Source organism: Vipera berus, assembly GCF_964194415.1.
Source record: "Vipera berus genome assembly, chromosome: 7".
Taxonomy (NCBI): domain Eukaryota; kingdom Metazoa; phylum Chordata; class Lepidosauria; order Squamata; family Viperidae; genus Vipera; species Vipera berus.
Genome location: NC_138209.1, coordinates 61,397,388 through 61,413,696, shown reverse-complemented (window position 1 = coordinate 61,413,696; position 16,309 = coordinate 61,397,388). Strand labels below are relative to the sequence as shown.

Sequence of the window (16,309 nt, the reverse complement as noted above, 5' to 3'; positions counted from 1 at the left end):
TGTCTCCTACTTGGTGTCTGAGTTTGTCTTCCTTCCCATCCCTCCTTACCTCATTATTTGACTTGTTTTTCTATGGGTTTTTGCTTGGTATTAGGTCCTGGAGATCCTAAAGATTTGTCACCCTCCCCCCTCAATTTTAGTTAAAAGCTCTCCTGATAAGTTGGGCCAGTCATTTTCCAAAAACATTCTTCCCAGTTTTTGTGAGATGCAGCCCTTCCCTTGCCAAAAGTCCATCATGCAGGTAGTGCACACCATGGTCGAGAAATCCAAAGTTGTTTTGGCGACACCAACCTTTTAGCCAGTGGTTCACTTCTAGAATCCTTTGTTCTCTTACTGGATGTTGACTTTTCGTTGGCAATACAGATGAAAAAACTACTTGAGCACCCAACTCCTTGACTTTGTTGCCTAGCTGCTTGTAATCAGTCAATAGTTTTCAGGTCCATTTTCATGTCATTTGTCCCTACATGTAGTAGTAGAAAAAGGCAGTAATCTGTGGGTTTTATTATTCTGGTTAAGTTCTCAGCCACATCTTTGATTTTTGCTCCAGGGAGACAACATACCTCTCTGGATTGACTCTCTGGTCTACAGATGGCTGATTCTGTTCCCTTGAGAATTGAATCTCCTATCACCAATACTCACCTTTTTTTTCCTAGGGAGTTTTGGGATATTTTTCTATCTATCACAGAAGCACTTGATGTTGCTACTGTTCTGGGGACATTTGATAATGCTTCTTTACTAGGTGTCTGCATGTTTTCTTCCAGGGACAGTCAATGAAATCAATTGCTCAGCACCAGTGGGCTGCATCAGAGTGGGTTTGGTTGGACAGGGGTTTTGTTCTAGGTTTCTGTTTTTTTCTATTAATGACATGTTTCCATCTCTCTTCTTCTAAGGAGTCAATTCTTTTACAAGTTTTTGATCATTATTTTGTTCAATTTGAAAAGACTTTATGTTCAAATCTTTTCTTCTTCCTAGTACAATAGATACCTTTTGAAGTGGCCCACTGCTGGGCCATGGCCTCTTGGCCACTGGGCCATGTGAGTGGCTAGCCACCACCCTTGCACCGTTGCTAGCTGAACTGTGAGCCTCGCGCTGCTGCTAGCCAAGTTGTGAGCTGTCCGCCAGCATTAGCCAAGCCATCAGCCTCATGATGGTGCTAGCTGAGCCACAAGCCATGAGCCTCTCGCTGGGACTAGCTGAGTCTTGTGCTGCATGCTGGTGCTAGCTGAGCCATGAGCTGTGAGTCTTGCTACAGCACTAGCCAAGCTGCAAGCTGGCACTAGCTGAGCCACGAGCCTTGCACCAGCATTAGCAGCCCCATGTGCACAGCATGCATTCTCGTGTTCCCATTTGTGCGTGCACACAGCCACATTAGCATGTAAGCACATGCACACATAAAGGTGTCTGCCCCTCCCTTTCCCACCAGGCCACTAACACAGAAAGGTTTGGAACCCCTGTTTTAGATTACCTTACTCCTTAGCACGAAAACTGTGTTGATATGGGAGAGGATTCCATGGAAACTAATATCAATATGAGGCCGAACCAATGAAAATACTGATAATAGATTACAATATCCCGGCTGGAGCTGAAATATAAGTAAAAAAGAAAGAAAAACATTTTAAAACTTTTAATTCTGGTTAGTGATTGCAGTCTATTTCCCTATGTTCTGTCTGTGGTGGACAGTACAATAATATTTAGTGAACTAGTGCTCAAATTGTACTAAATTGTTAACAATTAAATAATGGACTTTTTTTGCATAAAAATAATTTGAATAAGAGTTGTTCACACTGTCCAAGCTCCAGGATGAGAATCCTATCTTCAATGACACTGAGCAAGGAAATATTCTAAAGCAGTATTTTTCAACTTTGCATGATGGCTGGGTAATTCTGGAAGTTGAAGTGCACATATTAAAGTTGCCAAGATTGAGAAATGCTGTTCTAAAAGATCTCTATGCTCTGTTTTCTATAATCTACAGCAGTGATTCAAGCAACAATTCTAGAAATTAATGGCCGCTTCTAATTTGACAGAGGGCCTGTTCCCAAATTTCATGCTTACATTGATTCAGGCTGCATAGGCTAAAATAAATTCAAGTTTTAGGATGAAAAACTCTAGGCTTTTCATGAAGGATTGTATTCCATTGTCATACTTTATGAAAATCAACCTGAAAAGGGTGGGAGGAGGAAAGGAAGAAGCATAAATAATATAAATATTTTTAAATGATGGATTACTTAATATTTGCTAATTTAGACAGGGGGGAAAAACTTTTCAGCTGGTAACATAGGCATAGCTAACTATGAAGTGAAAACTATTTAAAATATATAAGTGCTAAACTGTACCAGTCATGGCTTATGCTTGTTTTTAATATTTTTTTCAAAAACAAAATGTTTAAAAGATTGATTACTAAAACTTCATGTGTGCAGATTCAGATATAAGGGCCTTCTCTGTGGGCGCGCCTGCCCTCTGGAACCAGTTACCCGTAGAGCTCAGGACTGCCCCTGATTTTCGTTCGTTCCGCCGGGACCTGAAGACCTGGCTCTTTGAGCTTTCCGGCCAGGACTGAGAATTTTAATTTTAACTTATTGTAATTGGGTTTTTAATCAGAGTTATAGGGGTTTTAGATTTTAATTAAGGAAAATTTAATCTATTTTAATTGCTATTAATTTTTGTATTGTAATGTTGTTTTGATTGCCTTGTAAACCGCCCTGGGTCCTACGGGTGAAGGGCGGTATATAAGTTTAATAAATATAAATATAATAATACCAAAAAGGAAGAAATGTGAAATACATTTCATAGTCCAAGTGGTGCTTACAAAATATTGAATAATAGAACTGGTATAAAAGTAAATAGTAGCACTTGAGTAGGATGGTAGAAGGGCTAGAATTCAAAAGCTTTGCAGGAAAAAGAAGAATTCTTACCTGGGGAAGGACTCTATATATTGCATTTCCACACTGAGTGACAACTAGGTCTCTGTCAAATATAATGTGGAAAGGAAAGGCCTTGCAAAATGTGTATGGACTGATGCGAGACTCTTGAGTACCATTCTCTTCAAATCTGTCAAGATCTTCATAAAAATCTTCTTCTTTAGATTCTTTTTCTTCAATTAAGAACTGAATATGGTCACACTCTTCATTTCTTTGTTGAATAACCTGAACGTCGTAAAGAAAAGGTGGTTAGTACAATAATAGTCTATTTTTATTCCTCAGTAACAAGTATTGCTCTTAAACGTCATACTAAATTCCAGTCTAGACACCTGAAGTACATGACGGAAAATAAATAGAAAATAAATAGTGCCAGTGGAGAGGACATGCTTTTGCTTTAAAATATAATGAAATATAATAATTTAAGTTAGAGGGATTTGGTCTAAATGGGACACTTTCACAATATAGTTTTGTGAAGCAGATGTCCAGTTATAATATAAACCCCTTTTCATGCATTTACTATTTTTTAACATACTGTAATCATATTGATAAAGAATCTTTCATTTCAACCTTATACAGATCCAGTAACCCTGAATTAAAGGTTTAAGAAGAGTAGCAATTTTTAACTTGTATTTTGATTTCTCTTCAAATTATATAAAGCTTTTGCCCAAGAAGGAGGAAATTATTGCCCTTGTACAAGAGATGTACTCTGTTATATACAAAATCAGTTTTTTGGATCCAAGCTGAATTTGCTTCTACTGTTTAAGCTATCTGCACTGTTGCACTATTATTTAAACTGATTATCTAAATAACATATCTAAATAACATAATGAATTTATATAAACTGCATTGCATAAAATAACGTACATGGCATGAAACTATTCATTTAATATCACTGACAAACTACCACACAATAAGGCAAAAGAGCCCGAAGATATTGTGTATACCTGAGGAAAAAAATCTATTAAATTCAACATACCTTAGTTCTGAGTAGGCATGGATTCCACTCTAACTTTAATGCTTAAATGTTATTTTTCAGTTATATAATACATATTAAAATTAGAATGGTATTTAGTTACCAAAACCTTCTTTCATTTTTATTGGTTAAAATAGTAATGCATCATTGTGACTGGAAAAATAAGTCTTAATAATCTTAGTTTTTGCTAGTTATATTTAGAATATGTCACAGAAGATATTATTTTAAAGAAATAAAAGAGTGTTGTTGCTGTTAAAGTTGTCACCAGCCAAATGCTTGATAGTTAAAATGTGAATTTAATGGCTTTCAAATATGCTTTAAAATATTCTATCTGACTTATTGTACCCAGGTTTTACTAATCAAAGATTTTTTAATAAAGACATAAAGCATGTCCTGTAGAGTAGACCTATTCAAAAACACAGCTGAAATCAGCAGATGTTTTTGCTTTATATTCAGTCCACAATAGGAACACTGAACAAACTAAGCATTTGATAGGATTAAAGAATACATATTACTACATATTACTGATATAAAGGCTCACTTCAAGGTATTTTTTCCAAACTTACATGACAACTCTATTAAAAGATACCTTAAAATTAGATGCAATAATCCCATTCATCTACAAGTTTTAAAATATTAACTGTTGCAAAAAGTTGCATTTTCCATTCCTAGCAAATTTGACAACATTCCAATTTCCATTGTATCAAAATAATACTGAATAATACAGTTCCATTCCTTGCTTTGTTTTCACAGGACTACGAACAGTTGTATTATCTTCAATATTAGATTGTGAGATTTTTTTCAAGCAAAAACACCTGATCCTAATAAATGGCAGGGAAGTGGAAAATAAAACCAACTCCCTTTCTATGAACTCTCTACATTCCATAAGCTTTCACGCAGCTTTAGACACAGATATGCTAATGAAGAGGCTAAACAAGAATACCAGTACCAGGCTTCCGGTTTTGCACAGTAGCACAAATAACTGAGGGATCGTGGGGCTCCGCACCCTACAGCTGATTCTTTTCTTTTTGGGGACCCTAAATGGGCCTAAAGTTACCCCAAAGAGGTGACAAAGAAGGAGGGAAGCCCTGCTGATTTCAGAAAGATGGCGGTTGATCCAATCGTTTGGGGAAAGCCCTCCAGAAACCAACAGAAGAAATGCTAGCTTTACTTCAGAGTCTAGCCCAAGCTACAAGCAGCCGGAGCCAAAAAGCACTAAGCTTGATAGTAAACAATATTGATATGCAGGTTCTGAGGTTTTGCTGGTAAAAAATACAGGAAACCAGAAGTTGCCTTCAAGCTTTACGTTTTTATTCAGCTGAACAAAAAGACGGGCTCCTCTAAATGAGAGCAGCCCCAAAAGACAAGAAATCCTTGTATTTATTCTTTCTGGTTACATAAGCAAAGCTGACACACATATGATAAAGATTTCATCCAGTAAGTCTGGCATACTGTAGATAAGAGAACAAAAGTAACAAACAAGTTCCCTTTTGGGTGTTTCCCTAAAGATATCGTATGTTCTTGGGTGGGTTAGGACATTGAGTATTTTTCTTGCTGGAATTTCATGACCCTGCATCCAGGAATTTGCAAGAGCTCAAAGACAGTAGGGCCATCTGCACATTCACAATTAGATGATGGGACTTATCAGATGGAATATTTAAAGATTAAGCACTTGTTAAAGAAATAAAATTTTGGATATAAATGAATTTTAGTTTAAGAGGGATAGGCTCCTTAAGTAACATAATACTTTTTAATGATATGAGAAATATAAAAATGTTGGAATGATTTACATGAGGAAAATGTTTTAGCGTCCCTGGCTGAAGAATTCTGGGAGTTGAAGTCTACAAGTCATAAAAGAGCCAATTTTGGAGACCCATTTTAGAAACTCAAATGTAATGGATTTTGAGAAAATTTCAATTAATAAGAATGTTTTGAATAGTTTCAAAAGATTAGCTGTGGATTTATTAGACGGAATATTTAAAGATTAAAGAATCATATTGTTTGAATATGGTTAAAAAGAATAGAAACATTTTTGGACATAAATGTATTTTAGCTTAAGAGGGACATGTTTTTTAAGTAGTATATTATTTACTTCCTTTTTTCTTCTCTTGTTTTGTTTTCGTTTTAAGATATGAGAAATGTAAATTTGTTGGGATGGCTTGTATGAGGAAAAAGATTTAAATACTTAAGCGTAATTAACTCTAAGAAAATCTTAAAAGGTAAAAATGTTTTCGAACATTGTGGGGAAAATAAATTTAAATAAGAACTTTAAAAACAGAATCTATGATAAGATGATTAAGAAGTTTAATTAGAAAAGAAGCTTCACATTGATGTGGTTGTTACTTGTTGAAATACTAGAAAAATGTTTATATTCAATTGTTTATTAAAATACTAAGAAATGTACTAATTTAAGCTGGATTAATGAGAATATTATTGGAAGAAGAGAAAGTTAAGGAAAGCTACTATGTGGATTATGGAATTATAGAAACTAATTGTTTGCCGATGCGGCCACTGTGGACACTTGGAAGGTGAGCTCTCTCTTCCGCATCTGATTTTGCATCGCTGGGAGACCCTGGAAAGGGTCAAAAGTTGCCCTGTAGAGGTGACTAGAAAGGAGGGGATCCCCGCTTGATCATGAGAGGGCGGTAGCCTTCCCACCCGATTTGGCACAGCCCTCCAAACCAGCGGACGAAAGACTGACCATAGAAATATGGCCCACCACTAGGCTGCAGACAGCCGAAGTCAAACTTACCACCAGGCACCAGTGCGGATGAGACTAGGTGAGATCTGAACCTCTTTTTAATCCTAACTATTTTTTCTGCCTGTATAAGCTGCCCAAGGTATTTTTCCCCCTGTAGAGAGGGAAGGAAACTCTATCCCACCCTCTAAAAACAACAGTGACTGACTATCCAGGGAAGTTTAAAACATTGAAACAATAACCTGATTTTAATTGGATTTTTATCTTTCTAAAACTTGAGGACTAAAAGATTTCCTATTTTTATTAAAGATATGGGTTTTTACTTATAAAAAAGACGTAAAATTGGGAAAAGGACTATAAAAATCTTGGATTTAAAAAAGAAAATATTAAATGGTATAGGCAACATCTTGTGGCTAAACCTGATACTACAACCTGTTATTGTCTAAAAGAGACTTGGCTTGAAGCCTGGACTATAGATAAGACTTGTAACCTTGGCAATTAGCTGTGAGAATCCCAGCTGTGTTCTATACTCTGTGATAAAGTTATTTTTATTTTCTGTTTGTAAAGCTTTTAATTCACACCACTAAGAGAACATGGATGAAGATCAGGAACAGATTTTATTTATGCTGAAAGCAATTCATGAAACTATTCATAAAGCCACTGATGAAATAAGAGGCTACAGAAAAGAACAAGATGCCAGCCTAGATATACGAACTCAAACTTTTATCACAACCAAAGAATTAACTACACAGAATATAATAGAAGAATTGAAGCAATTAAATACTATGATAGAAGATTCAACTGATCAACAAACACAATTAACAGAAAACCCAGAAAAGGGATTGACAACTTTGAAAATGGAAAATACTTTCTATATAAACCAGAAGAAACCTGAGGATCAAGAACAACAGACCAAAGGGAAGATAAACATTTTAGTACAACTATGCCGAGAGAGAAAAATAGAGAGACGATTTGTTAGCCCCTTCAAAAAATGGTGACTGGATGGCCTTTCTTACTTCAAACAATATATGTATAATAACAGAGGGAGATCTATATGATGATTTAAAAGCATGGATATGGAAGGCGAATTGGCAAAGAAAGAAAGCTAGAATAAGGCTGAAGAAAATTGGGGCTTTGATTTATTAGTAAGGATTAAAGTAGAATATACTCGATTTGATAAGATATGTACTTTGAATATTAGATTGTGTTATGAACTAAGATAAAGAAAAGTTTGGTTATTTTAAAATTTGGAAGTATAAATACTAAAAGTTAAATTTGAATATTGATTTGTTTATGAAGGTTGAATGTAAAGCTATTTAAGATATATATAAGCTAAAATATATTGATAAATGTAATAAACATGTTTTACTAGCTGATATAATAAAAATTGTACTAGCTTAAATATGCGATAATAGGTATTAAGAGAAAAAGAGAGGAAGCATTTGATATTGAAACAAGAGAAAATTTGGTTACTAAATTTAAGACATTTGGAAATTAATAGAAAATAAGAATGTTATACTGTATTATTAATTAGTTGATGTAAGATAGTGAGAAATAGAATATATCCAAATAGATAAAATGTGTATTCTGAATACTACTAGACTTTGTGATGAATTGTGAAAATGGGAACTTCAGTCACTCAAAACTTGAAAATTATAAATATTAAATGTTAAATATTAATGGGAAATTAAAAATTGGGAAAAACTATTAGGACATTGATTGTTTATAAAGACTGAATGTTAAAATAATATGTATAAGCCAAAAGTTATTGATAAATGTAAGAATGTTACTTTTATTTAATTGATTTAATAAGTATTAGTCTAAACAGGAGGCAATAAATGCTACGGGGAAAGAGAGGAAAAATTTAATGTAGTAGCTTGAGACTTGTTGAGCCTTGGTGGAGCAGTGGGCTAATGCCTCCTTAAGTAACACCAGCTGCCTGCAATTTAGTGCAGGTTCGCATCCCACCAGGCTCAAGGTTGACTCAGCCTTCCATCCTTCCGAGGTAGGTAAAATGAGGACCCAGATTGTTGGGGGCAATAAGCTGACTTTGTAATAATGCCGCTTGGGGTTTGTGTGAAAGCCCTAACAAGCAGGCATATACATAGAATGAAGGCTACTGCTAAGCTTGTAAGCCGCCCTGAGTCTTCGGAGAAGGGCGGGATATAAATGGAATTAAAATTAATTAAAAATAAAACTTGTACTAAGGATACTTGTATGTTATTGTATTATCGATTAACCCAGTCGCCACATTGCTTTTTAAATACTGAAATGTAAAACTAGAAAATCAATAAAACTTTTAAAAAAGATAATTACAAAAGAAGCTTCACATTGATGTGGTTGATGTGGTTGTTACTTGTAGAAATACTAGAAAAATGTTTATATTCAATTGTTTATTAAATACTAAGAAATATACTAATTTAAGGTTGATAAATGAAAATATTATTGGAAGAAGAGAAAATTAAGGAAAGCTACTATGTGGATTATGGAATTATAGAAACAAATTGTTATTGTTTGTAAATATAAACCAAGAGAGAGAGAGAGAGAGAGAGAGAGAGAGAGAGAGAGAGAGAGAGAGAGAGAGAATGAATGAGAATACTGGTAATTAATAAAGCATCTTAGATATTGTTCTAGTACTGAGTTTGACCGTTCAGTCCCACCATTCGTTTGCGGATGATGACTAGATGACAGTCCCTGGGTGGTCCCTAGCAGAGTTAAAAACTCCAAAACTCCAATGTGAATTGCACTCCTCTATCTGATATGATGCACTGTGGGGCTCCATGCAGGCGATAAATGTGCTGAATGAACAGTTTTGCTAGTGTTTTTGCTATAAGGATCTTTGAGCACTTGTTTGGAAAACAGGTCCGTTATGATCCAGATGACTGTGTTTCCATTGCTGTCTGGTAGCTCCACTAAAAAGTCCATAGAGATCTCCTTCCAAGGTGCCGAGGGTGCTGTCTGCTATGGCTGTAGCAGCCCAGGTGATTTCCTTTATAATCTTTTTGCTGATGCACAAGTTGGGCAGCTGGCTATGTAGCTTTCAAAGTCCTATTTGATTTATGGCCACCAAAACTGCCTTTTAACTAGGTATAATGTCTTCACAAACCCAAAGTGGCCTGCTGATTTTGAATCATGACAAAGTTGCATGAATGCCAGTCTATGACTTTGGGGTATATATAGTTTTTTCCCCACCCAGGGTAGACCATCTGTAATAGTGCACAGATTCTTTTGACTTAGGAACCATTTGTGCTATTATATTGTGGCATTCTGGATAATGCGTCTGCCAGGAAGTTTTTCTCCCCGGTAGATATTTCAGTGTGAAATTGAACCAGTGGAAATGTTGTGACCACCGTGCTTGCTTAGGGCTGTTTCCTGGGCGTCTTTAGTGCTTCCAGGTTCTTGTGGTTGGTCCACACTTGGAAAGGAATTTTGTTCCCCTCCAAAAAGTGCCGCCATGTGAGGAGAGCCCATTGCACTGTGTATGCCTCTTATGCCCACCTATGCTTTTTTTTGGTGTTTTCTCGATGTGTATGCACAGGGCTGCAATGCCCCTTCATTGTTCTTTTGTAACAGTACAGCCCCCACTACTACATCACTGGCATCTGCCTGAGTTACAAAAGGCTTGTTGGTGTCAGGGTGCCTTAGAACTGGTTCTATGGAAAACAGCTTTTTCAGTCTCTCGAATGCGGCTTGTCATTCTACTGTCCCTTTTAACAGCTGGTTGGGTTTTCCCTTCCCTCTGGTTTTTAGTAAGTTTGTGTTTGGTAAGGCTATTTGGGCAAAAGAGGGAATAAATTGCCGATAGAACTTGGCGAATCCCAGGAAACTCTGCAATTGCTTCCTCATGCGGGGTGGCACCCATTCTAGTACTGCCTGGACTTTCTCAGGGTCCATTTCTATACCCTCTGGGGATACACGGTATCCCAGATAGTCTATTTTATCCTTATGAAATTCACATTTAGAAAGTTTGGCATAGAGGTGGGCTGCCCATAGTTTGTTTAAGACTGCCCTGACCAGTTTGACATGTTCGTCCATGGTCTCTGTAAATATAAGGATGTCATCCAGGTAAACAAGCACACTCTTGTATAGGTCCTCCCTTAGTACGTCATTTATCAGCTGCATGAATACAGCAGGAGCTTCCTGTAACCCCAAAGGTAGAACCCAGACTTGGTAACTCCCTAAGGAACAATTAAAGGCGGTTTTCCACTCATCTCCTTCTTTAATTCTAATTCAATAGTATGCTTCCCTTAGGTCTAACTTGGTAACAATCTTCCCCTTTCAAAGGTGAGACAGCATGTCCTTCATGAGGGGGAAAGGGTATAGATTGCTTTTGCTTATGGCATTCAAAGCTCTATAATCCACACAGAGGCGAAGAGTTCCATCTTTCTTTTCTCAGAATAATACAGGGGTGGCTGTCTTTGTCTTTGCTGGCTGAATGAACACCCTTTCTAAATTTTTGTCTATGAATTTCTGCATTTCTTTCAATTTCTGTGGGCTTATAGAGTATAATCTAGGCTTTGGAAGTTTCATGCCTGGTCTGATTTCTATTGCACGGTCCGTGGGCCCATGCGGCAGCAATTCATCAGACCTCTCTTCACTGAACACTTCAGCTAGGTCTCTATACTCCTCTGGTATTTTGGGTATTTCCTTTTCTCCCCCTATTGCGGCTTTTTCGGTCAGGGTTTCGCCTGATTGGTGCCTTGGTTGATTCCCCTTTTGGGAACCTAAGTTCTGCCATTCTCCAGTCCACCCATGGATTCCATTTGGCTAGCCACACCATGCCTAGGATTATGGGGCATTCCATGCCAGGGGTTACCATGAATGTTATAGTCTCTATGTGGTCCCCCAGGGTGAGTTGAAGTGGTAGCATTGCTAGGGTGGTGGGCATCCCCCCTGCTATGGACCCATCTAATTGACTGAATGAAATCAGTTTCTTAAGCGTCCTCACCGATATTCCTAAATTCCCCACTAGTGTTGCGCTGATAAGGCAGTGGGTGCACCAGGAGTCAATTAATGCCCTAACTTCTATAGCTTCGGGCATGGTCGGGGCTAGCAAAATTACTGTCCTGGTGAGGGGCCCAATGGGTCCACTTACCAGGGGTTCACCCTCGGAGTTGTCATCAGATGAGTTGGACACTCCCGCTGTATAGGCTGGAGTTCCCTTTCCTCACTGAGCTGAGGTGGGGAACTCAACGGTCTTCATGCCTTTCATGGCTACCTCCTTTGGCTTCGCTGGTGGTTTTCCAGACTTCCTGGCGGGAGTCTGGTCTGGTTTTCCAGTCGGGGTGCGAGAGCGGCATTCAGTGGCGTGATGCCCTTCCGTGCCACATTTGAAACACCTGGTGGTTCTTTTGGAGGTTGATGGCTGCTTTGCGGGTCAGCTCCGGTAGCAATTTCCCCCACAGTCTTCCTCCTCTGCAATTGCCTCTTGGCTAAGTCGATCTCGGCTTCCTCAGCTAGGATGTGCCAATCTTGCACCCGGTAAGGGTCTCCCCAAGGGAGGCAGGCATCGTAGAGGTCGTAGTATAAGCCGTCATTGAAATAGCTAAGCAGGATGTCCTCCAGCCAGTTCAGTTTGCTGGCCAGGGTTTAGAATTCTTGGGTGTATTCTGCCACCAGCCGTCTGCCTGGTTTCACCGTCTTTATCCACTCCTGGGCTTTCTGGTCAGCCAAAGGATCTTCGAACCTGCGCCTGAGGGAGACCATGAATTGGTTGAAATTCAGTAGCTCCGGGGCGTCAGAATCATGGAGGTCTATGACCCAGGTTGCGGCAATGCCATCCAAGGTGTTTTGCACAATGCGAATTCTGGCCCAGTCAGTGGGGATGTCCCAGCCGTATTCCTCCATATAGTTGAGTACCTGGGTTACGAAGAATACCAGGTGCCACGGCTCCCCACGGAACTTCACATCTAGTAAGATAAGATAATCTTTAACCTTTATTGTCATTTTTTATTGTGGGCACAATGGCACACATCAAAAATGAAATTTAGTTGCCCGCTCTCAAAGTGAGACACATACATGACACACACCCCAAACATACTACATACAACACATGTATAGACCCACACCCCTACATATGCAAAACAATAAAATATTAAATACTGTCCAACTTGAATATATAATGGAAGAAGGAGGCCTGAGAGTTCACAGGGTTAATGCTGTATGGAATGAAACTATGGTTGAATCTGGATGTTCTGCTACGGATACCACGAAGCCTCCTCCCAGAAGGTAACAAGGAAAACAGGTTGTGAAGAGGATGAGTAGTGTCCCAGATAATCTTATGGACCCTGTTCAAACAATGCTTCTGTGCTATGTCCTGGATGGGAGGGAGGGAACTGCCAATGATCTTTTCGGCCATCCTCACCACTCTCTGCACCGCCTTCCTGTCTGAAGCAGTGATGCTTCCAAACCAGACTGTGATGCTGTATGACAGGATGCTCACAATTGTCCCCCTGTAGAAAGTGGTCAAAACAGGGGAAGGAAGATGAGCTTTTCCCATGCGATGCAGAAAGTGCAGGCGCTGCTGTGCCTGCTTCACAAGTTTCTCACTGTTGAGCGACCAAGCCAGCCTATTTGTTAGCTGCACACCCAGGAATTTGATGCTGGTAACCATCTCCACAGGTGAATCATCAATGCACAGAGAAGTGTGGGTGTGCCTGCCTTTTCTGAAATCGACAATGATTTCTTTGGTTTTACCGGTATTTAAAACTAGGCTGTTTTCTTTACACTAATTTACCAACCCCTCAACCTCCTTGCTGTAAGCTTCCACACTGTCATCATGAATAAGGCCCACTACTGTTGTATAATCTGAGAACTTTACAATATGGTTGGTGGCAAACCTAGCACAACAGTCATGGGTCAACAGGGTGAACAGCAGTGGACTTAGGATGCAGCCCTGATGAGAACCTGTGCTCAGGGAAATGATATTAGAGGTATTTGTTCCAGCTCGCACATATTGGGGCCTGATGGTAAAAAAATCCAGAATCCAGTTGCACAAAGGGTTGTTTAAGCCTAAAAGGCCCAGTTTGTCTACTAGATGCTGGGGAATGATTGTGTTAAATGCCAAACTGAAGTCAACAAACAACAAACTCACATGAGTATTTCTTTCCTCTAAGTGCTTCAAGCTCATATGGAAAACAGAAGAGATAGCATCCTCCCTAGAGCGATTTGGTCGGTAGGCAAACTGAAGCGGGTCAAATGCTGGCGGGAGGCTGGATACAATAATGTCTTTTATCAACTTCTCAAAGTATTTCATAATGGTGGATGTCAGTGCAACCGGATGGTAATCATTGAGCCCTGTAATTGTGGACTTTTTTGGCACTGGCAAGATGATGGCCGTCTTAAAACATGATGGGACCACTGCCTGCTGCAATGAGAGATTGAAAATATCCGTGAGGACACAAGCCAGCTCATCTGTACAATCTCTAAGGACACGTCCAGGGATGTTATCTAGGCCTGCTACTTTCCAAATGTTAACTTTCCTCAGTGTTTTCCAGACAGAGGTAACCTCAAAGCTTAGCACTTGCTCATCAGGATGGGGCACAGCTTTCCTAGCAGGAGTATTATTTGATGTCTCAAATCTACCAAACAATGCATTCAGTTTGTTTAGGAAGTCCGTGTCATCCTTGCATCTCAGTGGATTCACCTTGTAATCCATAATGGTCTGGATTCCTTTTCACATTTGACTGGTGTTTGTAGGGTCTTGAAAAAAGTTCTGAATTTTCTGGCAATGGGCTTGCTTTGCATCTTTTATGGCACTTTTCAGATTTGCTCTAGCTGTTCTAAGTGAACTTCTGGATGGACCGTTGCCTCTTCCATTTGTTGACTCCCCTCTCTGTCTGTGGTTTCCATGTGATGAGGGTGACTGCAGTAGTGGCGACCGCGATGGGTTCGGTGGTTCCATCGGATGGGTCTGAGACCTCGGGTTCAGGTTCCCCTTCATTTCCTCTCCTGCCGGACTCCATGCGGATGGTGCCTCGGTAGGATTCAGCTTTCTCCTCTTTCATGGAGTCGAGGGCTATCTTCATCGTGCCGATTGCCTGTTCCAGCAACCAGCTGGAATGCCCCAGGTGATCCTCCTCATCCTCACTGAGATGGATAGACCTTTCCATCTCCTCCTTCCAGCCTGGCTGATGACTGCCCCATCTGAGTGTCACTTTTCTGGCCTTCTTCTCCCAGTCGTCATTCCCAATGCCCATCGACGACTTAGGCTTGTGGTGGCGCTCTGTCACCACCTCCTCTTCCAAAGAGCTTGAGGATCCAGAAGTTAAATGCTTGCAGGGGTCTGGTCCGCAGGAGGTTCCCCCCCGCCCACATAGCAGGTTCTTCTCTCTATATTCCATTGTCTGACATGATTTGCCAAGTTCCCTAGTAAGAGCTTTCCTTCCGGGATGACTATTACTGCAGATCCTGCCTAATGTCAGTGCCCACTTGGAAACCTCATCCTAAGAAAGCAGAACCCATGGTAGAAAACTATTCCAAAAGGAACTTTTATTAGGAGAAGCTGATAGCGGGCATAATAGACAGGATTTGAGAGTTTCCCACTCAGATCAATAGGTTAAAAGTGTCCCAAGCAAACCCCACCCCAAAGTTTATCCAGCCAGTTCGAATGGGCCAATCCCCAGGCCAATCCTTAACGTTGTGGGAAAGAGCAGATAACGCCAGGCTGTCTCAGGGTTGCAGTGATGTTTTGTCAGCTCTTCACACCTTCTGTTCTGTACCAGCCTGCTACCGGCCCTGCAGATAAGGCAGGGACAACCCCTTTTACAAGAAGGCAAGAGGCTGGAACTAAGCCTGCCAAATTTATTAACATAAAGAGAGCAAAGAGAGCAAAGAGAGCAAACACAAACCATGAAACAGGAACTATTCAAACGGTTGCCTTCAGCAAATCAGCCCTCCCACGCATTCCCCTTTGATACAGTTCAGGGCGTGGCTTCTCTCTGCCTCCTTCCGAGGTGCCCCATTGCCTTCCTGTTTACTCCTGATTGACTGCCTCCTGCGTCGGGCGTCCTTGAACAGGGCCAGCTGTGGGTCATCTTCATCCACGCTGTCAGGCTCACACAGCTGGTTCTGCGTTGTGACCAGGTGCGAGGGGCCTGGCTGAGGGCTCTCATCAGCAAGCTCTCCAACCCCCTCAGCAACCTCTCTAACACCCCCCTCCTCCTCCTCCTCTGAATCGTCCGACCCAACTGCCGAACCCACAGGCTGACCCTGAATCACAACACCTTCCCTTCCGAAAGCGGAGATAAACCAGTTGCCAGAGATGCATTCCTTTCTTCTCTCCCCCCTTCTAGCTGACATCAAGGGGAAAGATAGTTCAGAGGAAGTATGCAGAAACAGCAAAGTGTTACAGTGTAGTGATAGAGGAAATCAGAGCAATAGCCCGCAGTCCTTTCCCCCCCTCCCCTATAGGAACATGGCAGAACCCAAAAGCATAGAAAGAGTAGCATTAGGATTAAAGTGAGAAAAGGGTCTATGCAGAGTCTATTATTTGTGTATATTTTAAAAAAGAAAATTAGAGGGCGCAAAAAGAGAAGGAATTGATGTCCTCACACCTAAACAGGTAATGATAGTCATTCCCAACTTGGTACTTCTCAAACAGCATGGTCAATGAATTGGGAATTGTGGTTACAGGTAATCCTCGAGTTACAAGTATAATAGAGCCTGCCCATTCCACTTGTAACTTGAAAACTCGTAGAGTGAATCTCGTTTGAGATACAA

The 16,309-nt window shown here is 40.1% G+C and overlaps 1 protein-coding gene across 2 annotated transcripts in view; it reads right to left on the bottom strand.

Moving 5' to 3' along the window:
* GUCY1B1 (guanylate cyclase 1 soluble subunit beta 1) overlaps positions 1 to 16,309 on the bottom strand; it is a 95,281-nt gene that overhangs the window by 32,673 nt on the left and 46,299 nt on the right. For both annotated transcript variants that reach the window (XM_081332734.1, XM_081332733.1), the window contains exons 6-7: positions 2,913 to 3,143; positions 1,466 to 1,582 (exon numbers count right to left, since the gene is read on the bottom strand). In XM_081332734.1, the coding sequence (XP_081188860.1) occupies positions 1,466 to 1,582; positions 2,913 to 3,143 (348 nt within the window). The remainder of the gene's footprint in view (positions 1 to 1,465; positions 1,583 to 2,912; positions 3,144 to 16,309) is intronic.